The 14,865-nt window shown below is 42.8% G+C and overlaps 1 protein-coding gene across 6 annotated transcripts in view; it reads left to right on the forward strand.

The window, feature by feature from the left end:
• Positions 1 to 14,865, forward strand: part of SH3KBP1 (SH3 domain containing kinase binding protein 1) — a 361,711-nt gene that overhangs the window by 114,422 nt on the left and 232,424 nt on the right. For all 6 annotated transcript variants that reach the window (XM_059720873.1, XM_059720872.1, XM_059720874.1 and 3 more), the window contains one exon: positions 7,312 to 7,435. In XM_059720873.1, the coding sequence (XP_059576856.1) occupies positions 7,312 to 7,435 (124 nt within the window). The remainder of the gene's footprint in view (positions 1 to 7,311; positions 7,436 to 14,865) is intronic.

Raw genomic sequence — 14,865 nt, forward strand, 5'->3', positions numbered from 1 at the left:
CAGAGCTCCCCTTGCCGCCTTTGCTCACCAGGATGTGGGTCTAGCTGCGGCTGTCCCCTACCACTGCATTGTGGTGCTGAGCAGCTCTGACATGCCAGTGTCCTGCCCATGCCATTGCCCCTTACTCCCTCCCCACAGCCCTTTGCCGCCGTCCCCCCGCCTTTCCGGTGGGGACCCTCAGCTGTTAGCACTATGGGACCAGGGACCCAGGTCTGCAGCCTCCTGACCTCCCCCCCAGCAGTGCCTGGGCCAGGGCTGCTGCCCATGGAAGGTGGCACAGCTACAGCAGAACAGAGCACGGAGGCTGGCTCCCCCTCCCCCATGGGCAACTTTGCTCAAGTGATGTCTGAGGTGAGAATGTGATGCAAGTTTATCTTATGGTTTGAGCAACCCTGTTTATTTTCTGATTTTTGGTGCAGTTAAGAGTTTCTCCTAGCTCACTGATCTGGTAATGGCAGATCTAGGGATTCTACCTTCATTTAGAAAGGCCTCTAGGCTCTTTATATTATACTAAGAATCAGTCTAGTTTCTGGACCAAGCAACCAAAAATTGGGAGGGTACATAGGTGGCTAAAGGTTACCATAGTCTTTTCCTCTTGGGCTTCAAGGTCTGTGCTGATCTCCTGAGATATGCAGCACAGAATCTCACCCCTGGGTATTTTTGAATTTTAAGGACCTTATGATAAGATTTATTGCTGCAGCGGGAATTGACTTGACCTTCACTTTTTTCCCCCCTTTCCATTTTAGAAATTAACTGTCATTTCCTGTGTTCATTCCCTAATGGCTCTGCAAGTCCAGACTAATGGGATTAGGCCTCTAATTTAATGTTAGCATATGGATATGGTAGTGTCATAGAGCACTGAGGTGCCCTGCTCCCAAAGAGGGGAAACTGCTAGGGACGAAGCCCTAGCAGGGAATTAGGAGCCCAGCTGTGGGTTGCCAGGGCAACCAGAGAAGGTCAGCTGACCAGAAGGGGCAGGGCCTGGCTCCCTTATAAACCCTGGGGGCTGGGGCCAGTGGCAGTTCCCTGCCAGCAGCCATTGAGGAAGGAGCTCTCTGCCATAGAAGAGAGGAGACGCCTGCTGAAGAAGCAGCGCTTGACACTGCTGTGGGTTGAAAAACCCCAGTAGGCTTGAGCGTGATTATAGCCGGGCAGCTTTTGTTTATGTTATAGCCTCTTGTGTTGCTATTTGTTACACCGGTGGTTTGGGTGAGGCTACGAGGGGTTAGAGGAGGCCTCATAGGGGACCCACAGCAGAGTGGGGACCCCAGCGCTAGTAAGGGCGCAGCATTCGGGGTGCACAGACCCCAATCCCAGAGAGAGGGCCAGCTGAGAAGCCCCGGAGAGGGGACATTGCCGAGAAGCCCCAGTGCAAGTGTGGTGAGCCCTGAGAGAGGGCGGCAGTATGGATGTGCACCCTGAGAGAGGGTGGCAGTATTGAGGAGCACCCTGAGAGGGGGCAGAAGCCCCAGAGAAGGGGGCAGTTGCCCAGAAGCCCCAGAGAAGGGGGCAGTTGCCGAGAAGCCCCAGAGAGGACAAAAAGGGGCCAGATCATAACTAGGATGGAGCATAACATCTATTCCATCGGCGAGGTGTGGACTGCGGTGTAGGGGAGGAAATGGAGCCGCAGATGGTGCCCCCTGGCAGCAGGGCAGTACAAGGGCAGCCTCCCGCTAATTAACACCAATTAATCAATTAACAACAAGGCATGGCAGGCGAGTAGGCGGATGGTTGCCCCAGGAACAGGTGTGCGGGCCATGCTTAGGTCGGCCCAGAGCGGATACCTGTTACAGGTAGGTACATGGGAAATGTCTGAAGATCAGGAGTAATTTGGTCCAGTGAAGAGAAAAAAGCAACTAACCAGCAACCTAGAATGGGATTATGATGAGTGAGAGGTGGAAGTCATTTACCTCTGGATTCTCTTGGCTGAGGATAGGATCCTGGGGAAAGATTTCCTCTGGAAAACATTGGAAAAATAGATGCAATCTTGAAGTATTCAGTTATTGAAATAAGAGACTTCCTATACTCTCCTAAATAACTCTGAAGGATTCCTTAGAATCAAAACCAAAAGCTAGTTGTTAGTCATGGAACTGATACTTTTTGCATATTAGAAAATAGAAAAATAGAAAATTAGGGTTGGAAGGGACCTCAGGAGGTCATCTAGTCCAGCCTCCTGCTCAAAGCAGGACTGTCTCCAACTAGATCTTCCTAGCAAAGGCTTTGTGTAGCTGGGTCTTAAAAACCTCAAGAATGAAAATTCTACAACTTCTCTAAGTAACCTGTTCCAGTGTTTTACTACCTTCCTAGTGAGAGAGTTTTTCCTAATATCTACCCTGACCTTCCCTCGTTGCAGCATGAGCAAGGGAAGGTATTGCAAAGGAAATCATATAAATGAATGTAACATGAAAGTGGCATTAGTCTTTACCTTTTTCATCATTTGATTTAATGAACTAGGAAGATCCTCCTTTGGAAGATGCCCTTTCACTTATATCAGTTATCTCTTGCAAGAGTACCATCAGCAGTCAGGATTTTTGGAGTCGCCTGTGGCTTGATTTCACAGGGCAATAGCGTTGAGCCTCTGGCTAGGTACAGACATTACACTTACTGCACGTTAAGCATGCAGAAAGCACTTCACAGCTGTAACAGAACAGATGTTCACAGCACATAAAGGCCATTTAAAATAGCAGATTCTACTCTAAGTTAACTCTGGATGGATGTTGTATGAGACTAAAGCACTTTAGGTTAGAGAGTTTTACTGAATGTTTGTACCACATCCCATTGTGAGTCAAGGTAGGTTACATTCCCCCAGCATCCCAGGGGCTCCTCACTGAGTGGCTTGCTAGTTTCAGCTGGTGCTCATTTGCATTTGCGAGCACAGGCCCAGCCCTCTCCTCCCCCCAGCTGTCACAGAGAGGAGGCGGAAAAGGCACCATCTCCTCTCGGTGTGGCCAGGTCAGGGGTGGGGAATAGGACCCCTAATGCTGTATAGGGCCCCCTGACACTTCTAGTTCAAGTCTTGGGGAGGAGGTTGTGGTCCAGATTTGTGCAGCATAGGTGCTCTGTTCCCCCACTCCCAGTTCCCGGTGCAGTGAAAAGCTGGGCCAGGCAGCCCTGTGCTGCAGGTCATAGCCATGCAGGCCTCCCCCAGATTGCTGACTGGGGGCTCTAGGAGACTAGCTGGGTCTCAGCAGCACCCCCAGTTCCTGGCACAGCAAAAAGCCAGGATGGGCAGCTCTATGTTGCAGCTAGTGGCTGCAGCTGTCAATAGGGGGGAGGGGAGGGAGCCCCCATGCCACAAGGACCTGGCTTGGTCACCCCTAAAACCTAACCCAGCAATCTGGAGGGCCTGCGTGGCACAGGGTCTCCTTCCTTACCTGCCCCAGTCTCTTGACAGCTATAGCCAGGAGCTGCAATATGGGGTTGCCCAGCTTTTCACTGCACTGGGAACTGGGGGTGGGGGATTAGAACCCCCTTACTGCATGGACCCAACCCACCCCAACCCCAGTCGGAGGGGGTGGAGGATGGGACGTGGCACTGGGGGCTCCTTCCCCTTCTTGCTTTCCCTCCCCAGCAGCTGCTGATAGTTGCCAGCTGGCATGGGGACAAGGCTGGGAAGAAGGATGGCTCCAGCAGCCTCTTGGGAGGTGTGCAAGAGCACCCCCAGCCTCCTTGCCTCAGCCAGTGCAGGCAGGCTACGGGCCAGTCTACCCCAAACAGTGAATGTAAAGTGCTACAGAATGTTTCCACCAGGGGCTTTTTGAATCTCTGTACTTAGCCTCTAGCATTTCTGAATTTGCTGCCCCCTGGTGGCAGAAGCTATTTGGGAAGGTCATAAAAATAGATCTAAATTGGCTGTTGTGGCTGCAGAAATTAAAACATAAAGATAGTGGGATGATAAACTCCTGATGGGATGAGGAAGGGTATTTACTGACTGATAGAAGATGAATTGAACTAGACACAAGTTAATATGAATGAAGAAGAGGTAAATAACTTTGCCCAAATGGACCAAGAGGAATCTTGATAAGAGGGCACACCCCCCACTCCAATTTGTGGCTGGTAGATACGAGCAGATTATGTCTCTAAATTGCTCTGTCAATGGGAATAGCTGTGTTTCTGATAATGGACTTTTTTAGTATACGTTTGATAAATGCCACCACTCCCTTCCTTTGGTTGCTAAAAAGGAAAGGAAGCTTGCTTGCTTTCTTTTCTTCCACCCAGGGTACAAGAATTGTGTGTGGGATTTGTTTTGCAGCACTGGTTTATCTAGCTTCTGGTGGTTTGTCAGTTTAAGACTATTTTTTGGGGTGGGGGCGTGGTAATCTGATGAGCGGTGGTGGCAGTCCTAGGATGCACTGCATTCATTTTGAGCACTAGGTTTTCTCAGCCACCTGTAAAGTAGTGAATTCAGTTTTTCAAGTCATATTCTACAGAAACTGTTTGCCTTAATCCTTCTCCCACCCATTTATTCAAGAAAGAAAGGTTTCATTTTTGTTGTTTGTCGCTGTAGAAGTTGATATTTCAGGTCTTTTGATGTGGAAAACATTTAGTTTCATGTTGACATGGAAGCTTGAAAAATCCACTTACAAATAATGCATAGGAAATTCCCTCTGGTAATGTGGAGTCTTCAGAAGGCTAGTTCTCTGAGGTCCTGCTTGAGGGAGATTAATATTTTGACATACTAGGTCTTTCCATTTCAATTGCCTCTGCCAGAATATTAAATGAACACAGAATCTGTCACTTACTGTTGCAAACTGAACTTTGAGCTGGCGTACTTCAAAATGCAACAAAGAGGTTTGAACTCTTAGGTTAAAAAAAATATCCATGTAATAATCCATTTACTAACCTGGCATATTCTTTATAAAATAATTTTACCTCCTTTATGTAAGCGTGTATTATTTGTGGACTATCCTGTATCTTACTTTTGAATCAGGTGGACGGAGGCGGAACACATCAAAACTTCCTTTAATAACTGATATATTACAATCAGTGGTGATGATGATTCCTGGGGTAAATTGGGTCTCAGTTGCTTTTTTTATTTGTGTGATTTCATTGAAATAACTAGGTTAAATATTGACAGTTTGAGGGAAGTAGCTGTTAATAAAATTTATATCCACCAACCGAATACTCGGATATATGGTAAATGACTTTGTGCAAGTATACAAGAATGTTTGCATTAGATTGATTCATCTTTTGAGGGAAGCTCAGAAAGCTTTGATAGCTCTTTTTTCAAAGTAACAACATAACTAATTCAATTTTAGTAGCAAAGTACTTTGCAAATTAAAGTATTATTTTGAAATCCTTGTTTTGCTTGCTTTTAATGCTAAATAAGTCTTTACAATTTGCAGCAGAAATCTACTTCCTGTTATTTTACAAGTTTTCATGATGAATATTCTAGACATTAAGCTTGGTAATATCTTCTGGATCATGCATGCATACACAGGACATCATGCCATGAAGCATTCATGGAGCCTGCCACTAAGGGTGTGCACACGCTTGCTCAGTAACTCTTTCTTCTACTTTTTAAAGATCCAATACTGGTGCAACTGGTGTCCTCTCTGGGGCTTATCTTATTAGATAATGATAAAATGTTATGTTTAATACCATTTAGTTGGCCATAGGCTTACATTTATACCTACCAAAGCCCTTTAAAAATATTAGGAGATATAGGTTTACTAATGAGATTACTGAATTTTTGGAATCTAAAACTGTTTCAATAAATGCAAGTGAATTTAGATGTATGTTTAGAATTTATTCCAGAAACATTGAGGCTATGGAGGAAGGATGAATTAATAGCCTGAGGACTTGGGAGACACGGGTGTTCAATTTTCTTCTCCTTTGCTGATTTCCTTTGTTGTCCTTCAGCCAGTCACTAAGTTTCTCTGGGTATTTCTGTGTCACAGTGCAATGCTGTGCAGAGATGCTTAGGTTAGCTGTGAACAAGGTAGCTTCGGTACTGGATGCAGGATATACCCTGCTTCTCAGCACAAGTAGTTAGCCCCTGTAGAGTTCTGTGCTAATCTGACCGTGCTGCTTCTGGGACCTAAACTAGCTTGTTTAGAGTTAGCTTAGGTTTCTCTGCACGGCTTTGCTTTGTGCTGTGCAGGCATATCCTCTGTTTCTTCAGTTCCCTACTTGGAAAATGTATATAATGGTACTTCTTTACTTCACAGGGGTGCTGTGAGGACAAAGTATAGTAAAAGAATACAAGGTGTTCAAAAAACTATGGAATGAGGGGCAGACAAGTAATTAAGCTGATAAATTTTAAGGTTTGCAGACAAGGTGTTTTTTTATATTTTTGAGTACATAACCACTATGAACATTTCTTTGTAGTAATATACCAAGGGCAGGTTTATATCAGTGAAAGCTTACTTCTCTCATATTTGTTGCAGACTGTGAAAATGACCAATGCATTAACATATTTTGCAACTGATAAAGTGTTATTAGTATTAACCAGAATGACGACTTCCCCTGAAGTCCTTTGCCAGTATTAGTAGTGTTTGTCATATTTTCCTATTTTTAAAAATTATTTTAATTTCCCCCAACTGCTGTCCTGAAATGTCCACAGAAACAACAAGGAGAAATTGGTTTGTCAGCCTTTACAAAGGGAAACTAACGCCAGCTGTGCACAGTGTTATCTGAAGCACAGTTAGTAAAATGGAAAACAGGATGATTTTTATTTCTGGCAGTCATTCAGTTATAGTAATTTTTAGTGTGCCTTGTAATAGGGAAAGTAGGGTTTTTAGGCAGAAGTGTAATCTGGTGAACACCTGTTTTAAAGCAGGGAATTTATTAGCTTTATTGGATTTTTTTCCCCCCTTTGTGACATTTTCACTTGTAAATAGGTCCAGGAGTTAGGGTATGCTATACATACATCTACTACCAATATAGTAGCCTAAACTGAAGCATCATCTTTATTATGAAAAGGGTAGGACTTTATAAAAGCTTTAGCTGATACAGTCTTGAATTACCACTATACAATGTATCTTTAAACTATTTTTAGCTCTGGAAACCATTTGAAAATTTGTCTAGTTGTAGTCAGTGGAATGACAATAACCTGTTATCACCTGAACTGTATAGTAGTAAGAGAATAACTGCCTTCTGTGGAGCAGAGTAAGAAATAACCCAAATTATCTCATCACACTGTAGGAACAACTCTTTTCTTTTTATTTATATTTTTAAATCAAATCTAGCTCGCAACCTGGGGGAGTGATCAGTGATTTTTTTTTCCAATCCAGGGTATCTGAGGCTTAAATTACCCTGTATAACATTGTATAAGTTCTCTCACCATTTTCTTTTCTTCTCTCCATACAGGAAATAAAGAAGGACATGAAGAAAGAAAGTCTTGCCAACAAACCACCAGAAAAGCCTATCAGTGAAGTTTCCAATGGAAGCCCTTTATTGTTGTCTGAGACAATTATTAGAACCAACAAAAAAGGTACAGTACATGAAAGTATAAACTCTCTGGTTAAATTCATCTGTGTCTTGCGGACATTTAAGAGAATGATAGATAATCCTACATTGTTTTCAATATTAAAGGTTTAATTTTATACAACTGCAAATGGGTAGCAGTAATATTGGAAAGATACCAGTCTGTCTTTAGACTGGCGTACAGGTGACTGCAGTATGTCTGATTTTTATTTTCATTTTACAGAAACACTGCTACTTTCTTCCCAAAGACATCTTAATTAAGAAAGCTAAATGGGTAGATTGCTATAGTTTATGAAAGTGAAAAACTGACAGCTAGAAGCCAGCATAGTGCTTCTACACAGTGCTGTCAGGATGCTTCAGCCTGAATGCATCTCTTTTTCCATGTTCTCTCCAAACAGAAGCTGAGTTGCAATAGTGAGTTTTGCGACAAAGGCTGTTTCCCACCCTGTTGGGCAGGTGTGAAAGGTTTTTGGAGGAAGACCTGAAGGCAAAGTATTATCAGGATGTCCGTGCATGTGTGAACCATGTCAGGTATCCAGATTATAGCCATATTGGTCTAGACGAAAAAGCAATCAGGATTTGTAATAGGGATGATATCTTTTATTAGATCAAGATTTTTGCAAAAAAAAAATTATTTAATTGCAAGCTTTTGGGCACACACATCCTTCATCAGGCGTTGGAAAAAAGATTGTAAAAGTTCTGGGTAGAAATGAAAGTTCATGCTTCATAGGATTTCACAGAGGAGTCAGTAGATGGAAAACGTAGGGCAGTTGGTTCATAGCTGGTATGAAGTCTCTCACCTCCTGTGAGGATGTGTGATGTTGCAGATTACCTTGAAACAAAGGCAGGAGCAGGTTGGGGGTTCGCAGCCTACAGCCTGTGAAGAGATATTAATTAGGCCTACGCCTAGTTAACATCTCTTTACAGGCTGTAGGCTGGATGCTGGTGAAAGCCAGGATGCTGGTGACATTTGGCTGTGCGTTTATGTGCATGGGTGTGTGTTGGGAGGGAGCTGTCAACAACTGGTGGCAGGGGAAGTGGCAACTGGTAGTAATCAGCAGTGAGAGGAAGTGGTGACAGGGAAGAAGCAGCACTAAGAGCTAGCAGCAGCTGAGTCACAAACGGTGGCCCACCTTGCAACGAGAGTGCCTTAATTCAGCTTGCTGTTGCTAAAAGGTTGCAGCTGAATTGTAAGGGGGCCACAAGAATATCTGATTTGACCATAGTGGGGTATAAGCCCCATATGTTTGGGAAACACTGCTCCTTAGAATTGCCATCTTCTAGGCTAGACTAATTGGTTTTCCTCTCAGATTCTCCCAGTCCAGCTCAATTTTTCCAAGGCTGATTTCTAGATACCTTTGTGAGCGACTAAAACAAATTTTTGGGAGGAAGAGTTAAATTACGGTTTAGAGCAGGGGTGTCAAACTCACCCCACACCGTGGCCAGAGCTGGATGACAGGATTTCTTGCTGGTCAGATCTGGAAATGGTGGTTTGAGTGTCAGTCTTGGTGGAGGCGTTGGGTTACCTTAGCTGTTGCCCGCCCCATGCTGCCGACACAATTGCCAACAGGACTCCATGCCTCAGATTTTGGCAGCAAGCCCTACCCCTGAATTCACGGCCCCTTCAGAAGTTGCACAGGCTGGATGACAGGGTTCCATGGGGTGCATGTTTGCCACCCCTGGACTAGAATAATAATAAAAGCAAAATACATTTTCCCTCCAATAAATAATAGCACAGATTCTGCCTTTGATTATGTTTGCATGGCTTCTTGCTGGTTTGATGGAAGAAGGACCACCTAGGTCTGCATTTATTCATTAGTGTTTACAGGACAAATTATTTTCTCTTCCTTATTTCCAAAGTGGTCTGTTATAATTTTTAAGTGTCTTTTGATGTAATAGACATAAAAAACCCTAGAACTCTTGGTTCCAAAATGATACCTTTTATTAGACCAACTGGAAAATGGCAAGAAATTTGTCCTTTTATGCAAGCTTTCGGGATCAAAGAGCTACTCAACACAGCTCACAAAGACACTCTCATGGACCCAGAGGGACAGACTTACATCTTCAGCTCCCTCTGTGCAAAAATAAAGTTTATTTCCTACTTATGGGGACTTTTTACCATCTTGTACCATCTACACTTTTCCCAGAGCCTGACGAAGGGAGTTTGATCCTGAAAGCCTGCAGAAAAGGACAGTTTTCTTGCTATTTTCCAGTTGATCTAATAAAAGGTATCATTTTGGAACCAAGAGTTCTAGTTTTTTGTCTCAGACCAACACGGCTACCAAGTACACCCCTGAAACATTATGATGTAATATTCACTTTTGTGAATACTGGTACAAATTTATGGGTTTGAAACTGTATATGGTATAACCTCATAAATCTGGTGTGCTTGGGACCAAGCACCTGCCAGAAATTTGAAAATGCCGGATTTTTTAAACTGGCATGGCGGATAGTTGGGGAACAGGGGGAGCAGCGGCTGCACACGGGGTGGTGAATAGCGGGGTGGTGAATAGTGTGTCCGGGGGCGGGGGGAGGGAAGCAGTGGCTGGTCCCAGAGTGGCAGGGCGAAGTGCTAGATTTTTGATAATTCTGGATTTTTTATATCTGGATTTATGAGGTTATACTGTGTAACATTCCACGTATAACATTTTTCTCTTAACAAGTATGCTGGTTGAACATTGGTATTTGAAGTGGCAAAATGACTAGTGGTCTGAGCTCTATTTGAAAAACTTGTTTCACTGCAGGCATGTGGAAAACTTTCACTTAAAATTGAACAAATCTCTATCATACTTCGAGCAATAAACTTTTAAATGTGAGCAAAGACTAAACCAGTACAGTTTCAGTTTCGTGAGTAGGCAAGTCATCTTCTTGACTTTGAAGGCAGCTGTGCACAGTGCTGCTAATTGTGGGCCATCACTTCTCCAGGCAACAGCAGAATTTATAAAGAACATTAATATTCAGCGGTGCCATACAAAACTCTCTAGGCAGTTGTAAAATGTTCAGAACTTCCTTTCATATTCTTTCTACTGCTATATGGGAAACCTGTGAGCTGTAATAGAGGCAGGGATACATGACAAAAAAAAATGACTTGGAGACTGGTAGAGTAGCAAAGGTCTCCTCCTCCCTCTCCCCATGGTGGTTTAGATGCATTGGGGGTTGAAGAAGCATTTTTGCTTTCACTGCATAACAAGATGGAGCTTCAAATTTACCAAATACTGGGTTAGGCAAGCTGATATCAAAGTTGTAGCCATAGTATCATCCACTTGCTGCATTTGGGTGTGGCGACAGGGCTTCTTAACAGGGTAGTGTAGACCTGGATTTCATTGGTAGGGATTACTGCTTCGTGTTTTCTGTATAGTGGCGGATTTAGAGTTAGTGGGGCCCTGTGCGCAGCTTTATTTTTCGGGACCTTCATTTGGGACCCAGCCAAGAAAAGAAAATTTTTTTTTTAATCTTCTCCCCCTCCCCCCTTTCATTCTTTTTTTCTTCATCCTCCTCAGATTTGTCCTGCATTTTGGGGGCCTCTGTTCTTGGGGGCCCTGTGCCACCGCATGGTTTGTTTCACGGTAAATCCACCACCTCCTCTATAGCAGAGTTGTAGTAAATTTTTCAAACTGCTTTTTTTTTCCCCCCTCTGCTACCAGACAGGTCAGCTCCTGCTCTCTCTAGTGGTACAGAGCTAAGAGAAAGAGGAAAATGTGGGAGAAAAAAGTAGTGCCAACAAGCCTCTTCTCTTAGGAGCAGGTTATGAAGAAAACTTTGTTGAAGAGAAGTGTTAAGCAAATGGCTATCACATTAAATAGTAACAAAGAGACAGCTGTGAATGGGAAGGGGAGAGATAATAGAGTAAATTGATTTTCATAGGAAAAAGAATTGAAATATTTCATTGGGTTATGTGGTCTTTGTTCCACATTTCTTTGTTTTATTTGAGTTAGTTTTTTCACTTTTTTGTTGTGAGTATAGTTTTCTAAACCTGCCTGATGCTGCTTAGAGATGATAGAATATTTTTCCTATACCGATATTGAAATGAGGTAGTTAGACCATTCCTAAAATGTCTTCATTTCTTAGGTATGGACTAGTTTTTGGGGGCAAACAATGTTGGCAAAAGCTGTGTTTCCTTCCACCTCCCCCAATGTAGCCATGCTTGCCTAGTGTAAAACGTAGCTATTATAGGACCATTTATATTAGTGTAAGGTTCTTTATACTGGAAGATTGTTTCACTTTCCTAGTTTGTTTACCAATATAGGCACTTTTATACTGATATAACAACATCTACATTTATGAGCATTTTGCTGCTTAATTATCCTGGTAGAGTTAAAAAGGCCACACTTTTAGTACTGATAAGGCCTTAGTTTCAGAACAGTGGCACCTTAGACTTCTCAGTAAATATGAGCAACTGGCTTGTGCCTCAACAGTGGAAAGACACCAGATACAGTCACCTCTTGGCAAATGTCTGGTAAGCGTGACTTTAAGAGGAAATAGTTAAATAAATCTTTGAGATACCTCTGACTAGTTGAGAATAGATTCTTGAACAATAATATTAATAATAACAACAAAAAGCTCTTCCTTTTTCTTTTGCTATATTAGGCCTTGTTGTTTTCTCATATTTACGGAAACTAAGGGGTATGTTTCATCTGGTAATGAAGCTAGCGTAAAACTGAAACGCCTCTTATAAATAGTTTAGCCTCTTCAAATGCTCGGTTGGTGGGATTGTTTCAGATTGCAGGAGTGCTTGGAATCAATCAAGTGCCTCCAGTATGCCTACCCATATTATTAATTTTCTTTTCCTGCTTAATGCAGGCTGTAACTTTTTTATAAGGTTGTTTGTTACAGATCACTTCCACAGTTTTATTCGGACCACTGTTGTATAAATAAAGAGGAGTTAGCAGACCTATTTCTTTGGTGCTACTTTTATTTCTTTTATGCTACTTTTTCCATTTTTTCTCACTGAATATTCTCAATAAACTTAATATGTTTCCTGCTGGCCTATCTTCTATTGTCCACAAGATACTATGTACTAGAAATGATTGGTTTAATGGAAATAATTCAGAAAGCTAACTTGCATTTCTTTAAAAAACCCCTGTGAAGCAGGTTAATAATTCTAAGGGCTGCCTTTTCTACAGTGCTTAAGGAGTATGGGATAGGGTTGCAAATCAAGATTAATAGGTTCAGCTTCCAGGTCTGCCTTAGAAATTAAGTGAGACTATGGGCAGCATGCTTAAACTGGCCCAAGTGTTCACATGACTCCTGTTTTGTGGTGCTTAGGTTTAGATACCTGGGCAGGACCTTGCTTTTATTCAGGAGCGCTAAACACTTTGTTGCCCCTTTACTTTGCCTTAAGTTAGCTTTACAAAATAATTAATTACTTCTAAAGTTTAGGCCTCTGTGCCTCAGCTTCTTCTTCTGTCAGTTGGATGGTTTCTTCCTAATACTTCATATATTCTTTATGCCATGAGTGTCTAACTCACCTGCCTCTGCAGGCCAGAGATGGGGAGCTTTGTGGACCAGATCTATATCCAGTGGCAGGATGAGTGGCAGCTCATCCCAAATGACTGACACACATTGCCAACTGGGCTCTGTGCCCCAAATTTCAGTGGTGAGGCCTACCCTTGCTTGCCCTGCTCCTAAACCTGTGGCCCCATGCTGAGCCTCTCAGTCCTACAGACTGAATCTAGCTCATGGACTTTTTTGCCATTTCTGTATCACTGAAGGGCTCTGGTGCTTCCATTAGCTCCTGGGCACAGGAGTCCACTTCCGTGGATTGGGTTGCAGAATCAGGGCTGCAGACTTTATGTGGGAGGACAGTTAAGCTGTGATGACTGTGTGTATTAAAAAAAAAAAAAAGAGAGAGTGGGGGAATTATACATCATTTTGCCAGATGTATTTGTTTTTATACAGCATGTAGATTAGTCCTTGTTAAGGTTATCCAAGCCAGAAAATCTGGAATAGCTCATCATGTTTTACATGTTTTTAACTAGAGCTAAATGTCATAGGGAAGGAAACATTTCCTACTTCTCCTAAGAATGATTTGTTTTACCTTCTATTTTACAGTTTAGATTTAAAAAAAAAGAAGAGAATGAGTACCTATTCTAAAAAGGAGCTCTTTTTGAAAGAGGTGAAGATGATGTATAGAATGGCTTATCTTCTTACATATATATTATGGGGAAAAACCTAATATAGTTGGTCCCTAGAATTTAGATTGAGTATTTTTTCTACATTTTAGCAATGTGTAAAGACTAGACCAAATGTTTTATAATGTGAATGTTGCTTTTTGTGATTCTAATATAGCCTCTGAAGTTATTTTTGTACTAGAAAATGCTGTCTTTTTTAAAAGACTGGGTAATCAAGACTGAATTAGCACATTAACACAATAGTATTTTATGAGCGTGTGTGTGTTAATTTACACCCTTAATAAAGGCTGCATTTTATGATGAACATAGGAAGTGAATTACTGAGGATAAGCCTTAGAGGCAAACTTTACAGGAGTCCATTTAAAAAAAATTTGGAGCAGGTAATAAACTAGGACTAATGAATGTTGCCTTGTAGTAATGTGTTCTGATGTGATTTCTGTCCCTCAGATATTGGGCAGTTACTGTTTTTCCTTCTTAGCTTTGAAGAAGAATATGATTCAGAACTGTGGCTTTATTTCAGGAAGTCAGAGGAGGTTAATCTGTCACGTTGCTGAATCATCTTTCAGATCTTCTCCACATACAGATTTCACTGTTCTTGCAAATATTTCCATTTCTACAGCGGGGCTGTTCAACTGTAAAGCGTCTGGGCTGCACGCTGTGGGCCACATGCCACAGGGCTGCATGCCCAGCAAGCTCCTGGGACCCACACCATGCACAGTTTCCCTGCCGTGCAAATATTACTGCCATGCAGGCAAGCTCCTAGCTCCCCTCCCGCTGCTCCATCAGCAGCACAATCATCCCCCCACTTCCACACCACTGGTATGGGTGGGCAAGCCACGAGCCCACACCCCACCTCTCCCTCCCCTGCCTCTGCCATGACACCCCTTCCCCACTGCTAGTGCTGCTGTGTGGGCAGCACGCTTACTGGGCCCCCTGTGGCCATGCTTCCCTGCCCTAGAAACCCTGGCTGCCACTGCGGCAGCAGAAGTAATGGGGGTTGTGGCAGGCAGTTGGGAGCATCCAGCCTGCAGACTGCCAGTTGGACAGTCCTGCTCTAGAGGAACAGCATGTAGCAATCTGACAGTTCTTTTAGGATCTAAATTAGCTGATTGTCTTCTGGTGTATATTCAAGAAAATGCACATAAGAATCAACTTCTCAATCTGTTGACGTTCAAGTGTGGCATGCAGTGTGTGACAAAGACCCAAAATGTGAGTCATGAAGTAATCACACAGAACTCTTAATATGTGGTAGACTTCCTTCTTTCAGAATAAGCACTTCTTTAGTTCCAATATAAATAATTTTCAA

The sequence above is a fragment of the Alligator mississippiensis genome, chromosome 1, assembly GCF_030867095.1.
Source record: "Alligator mississippiensis isolate rAllMis1 chromosome 1, rAllMis1, whole genome shotgun sequence".
Taxonomy (NCBI): Eukaryota; Metazoa; Chordata; order Crocodylia; family Alligatoridae; genus Alligator; species Alligator mississippiensis.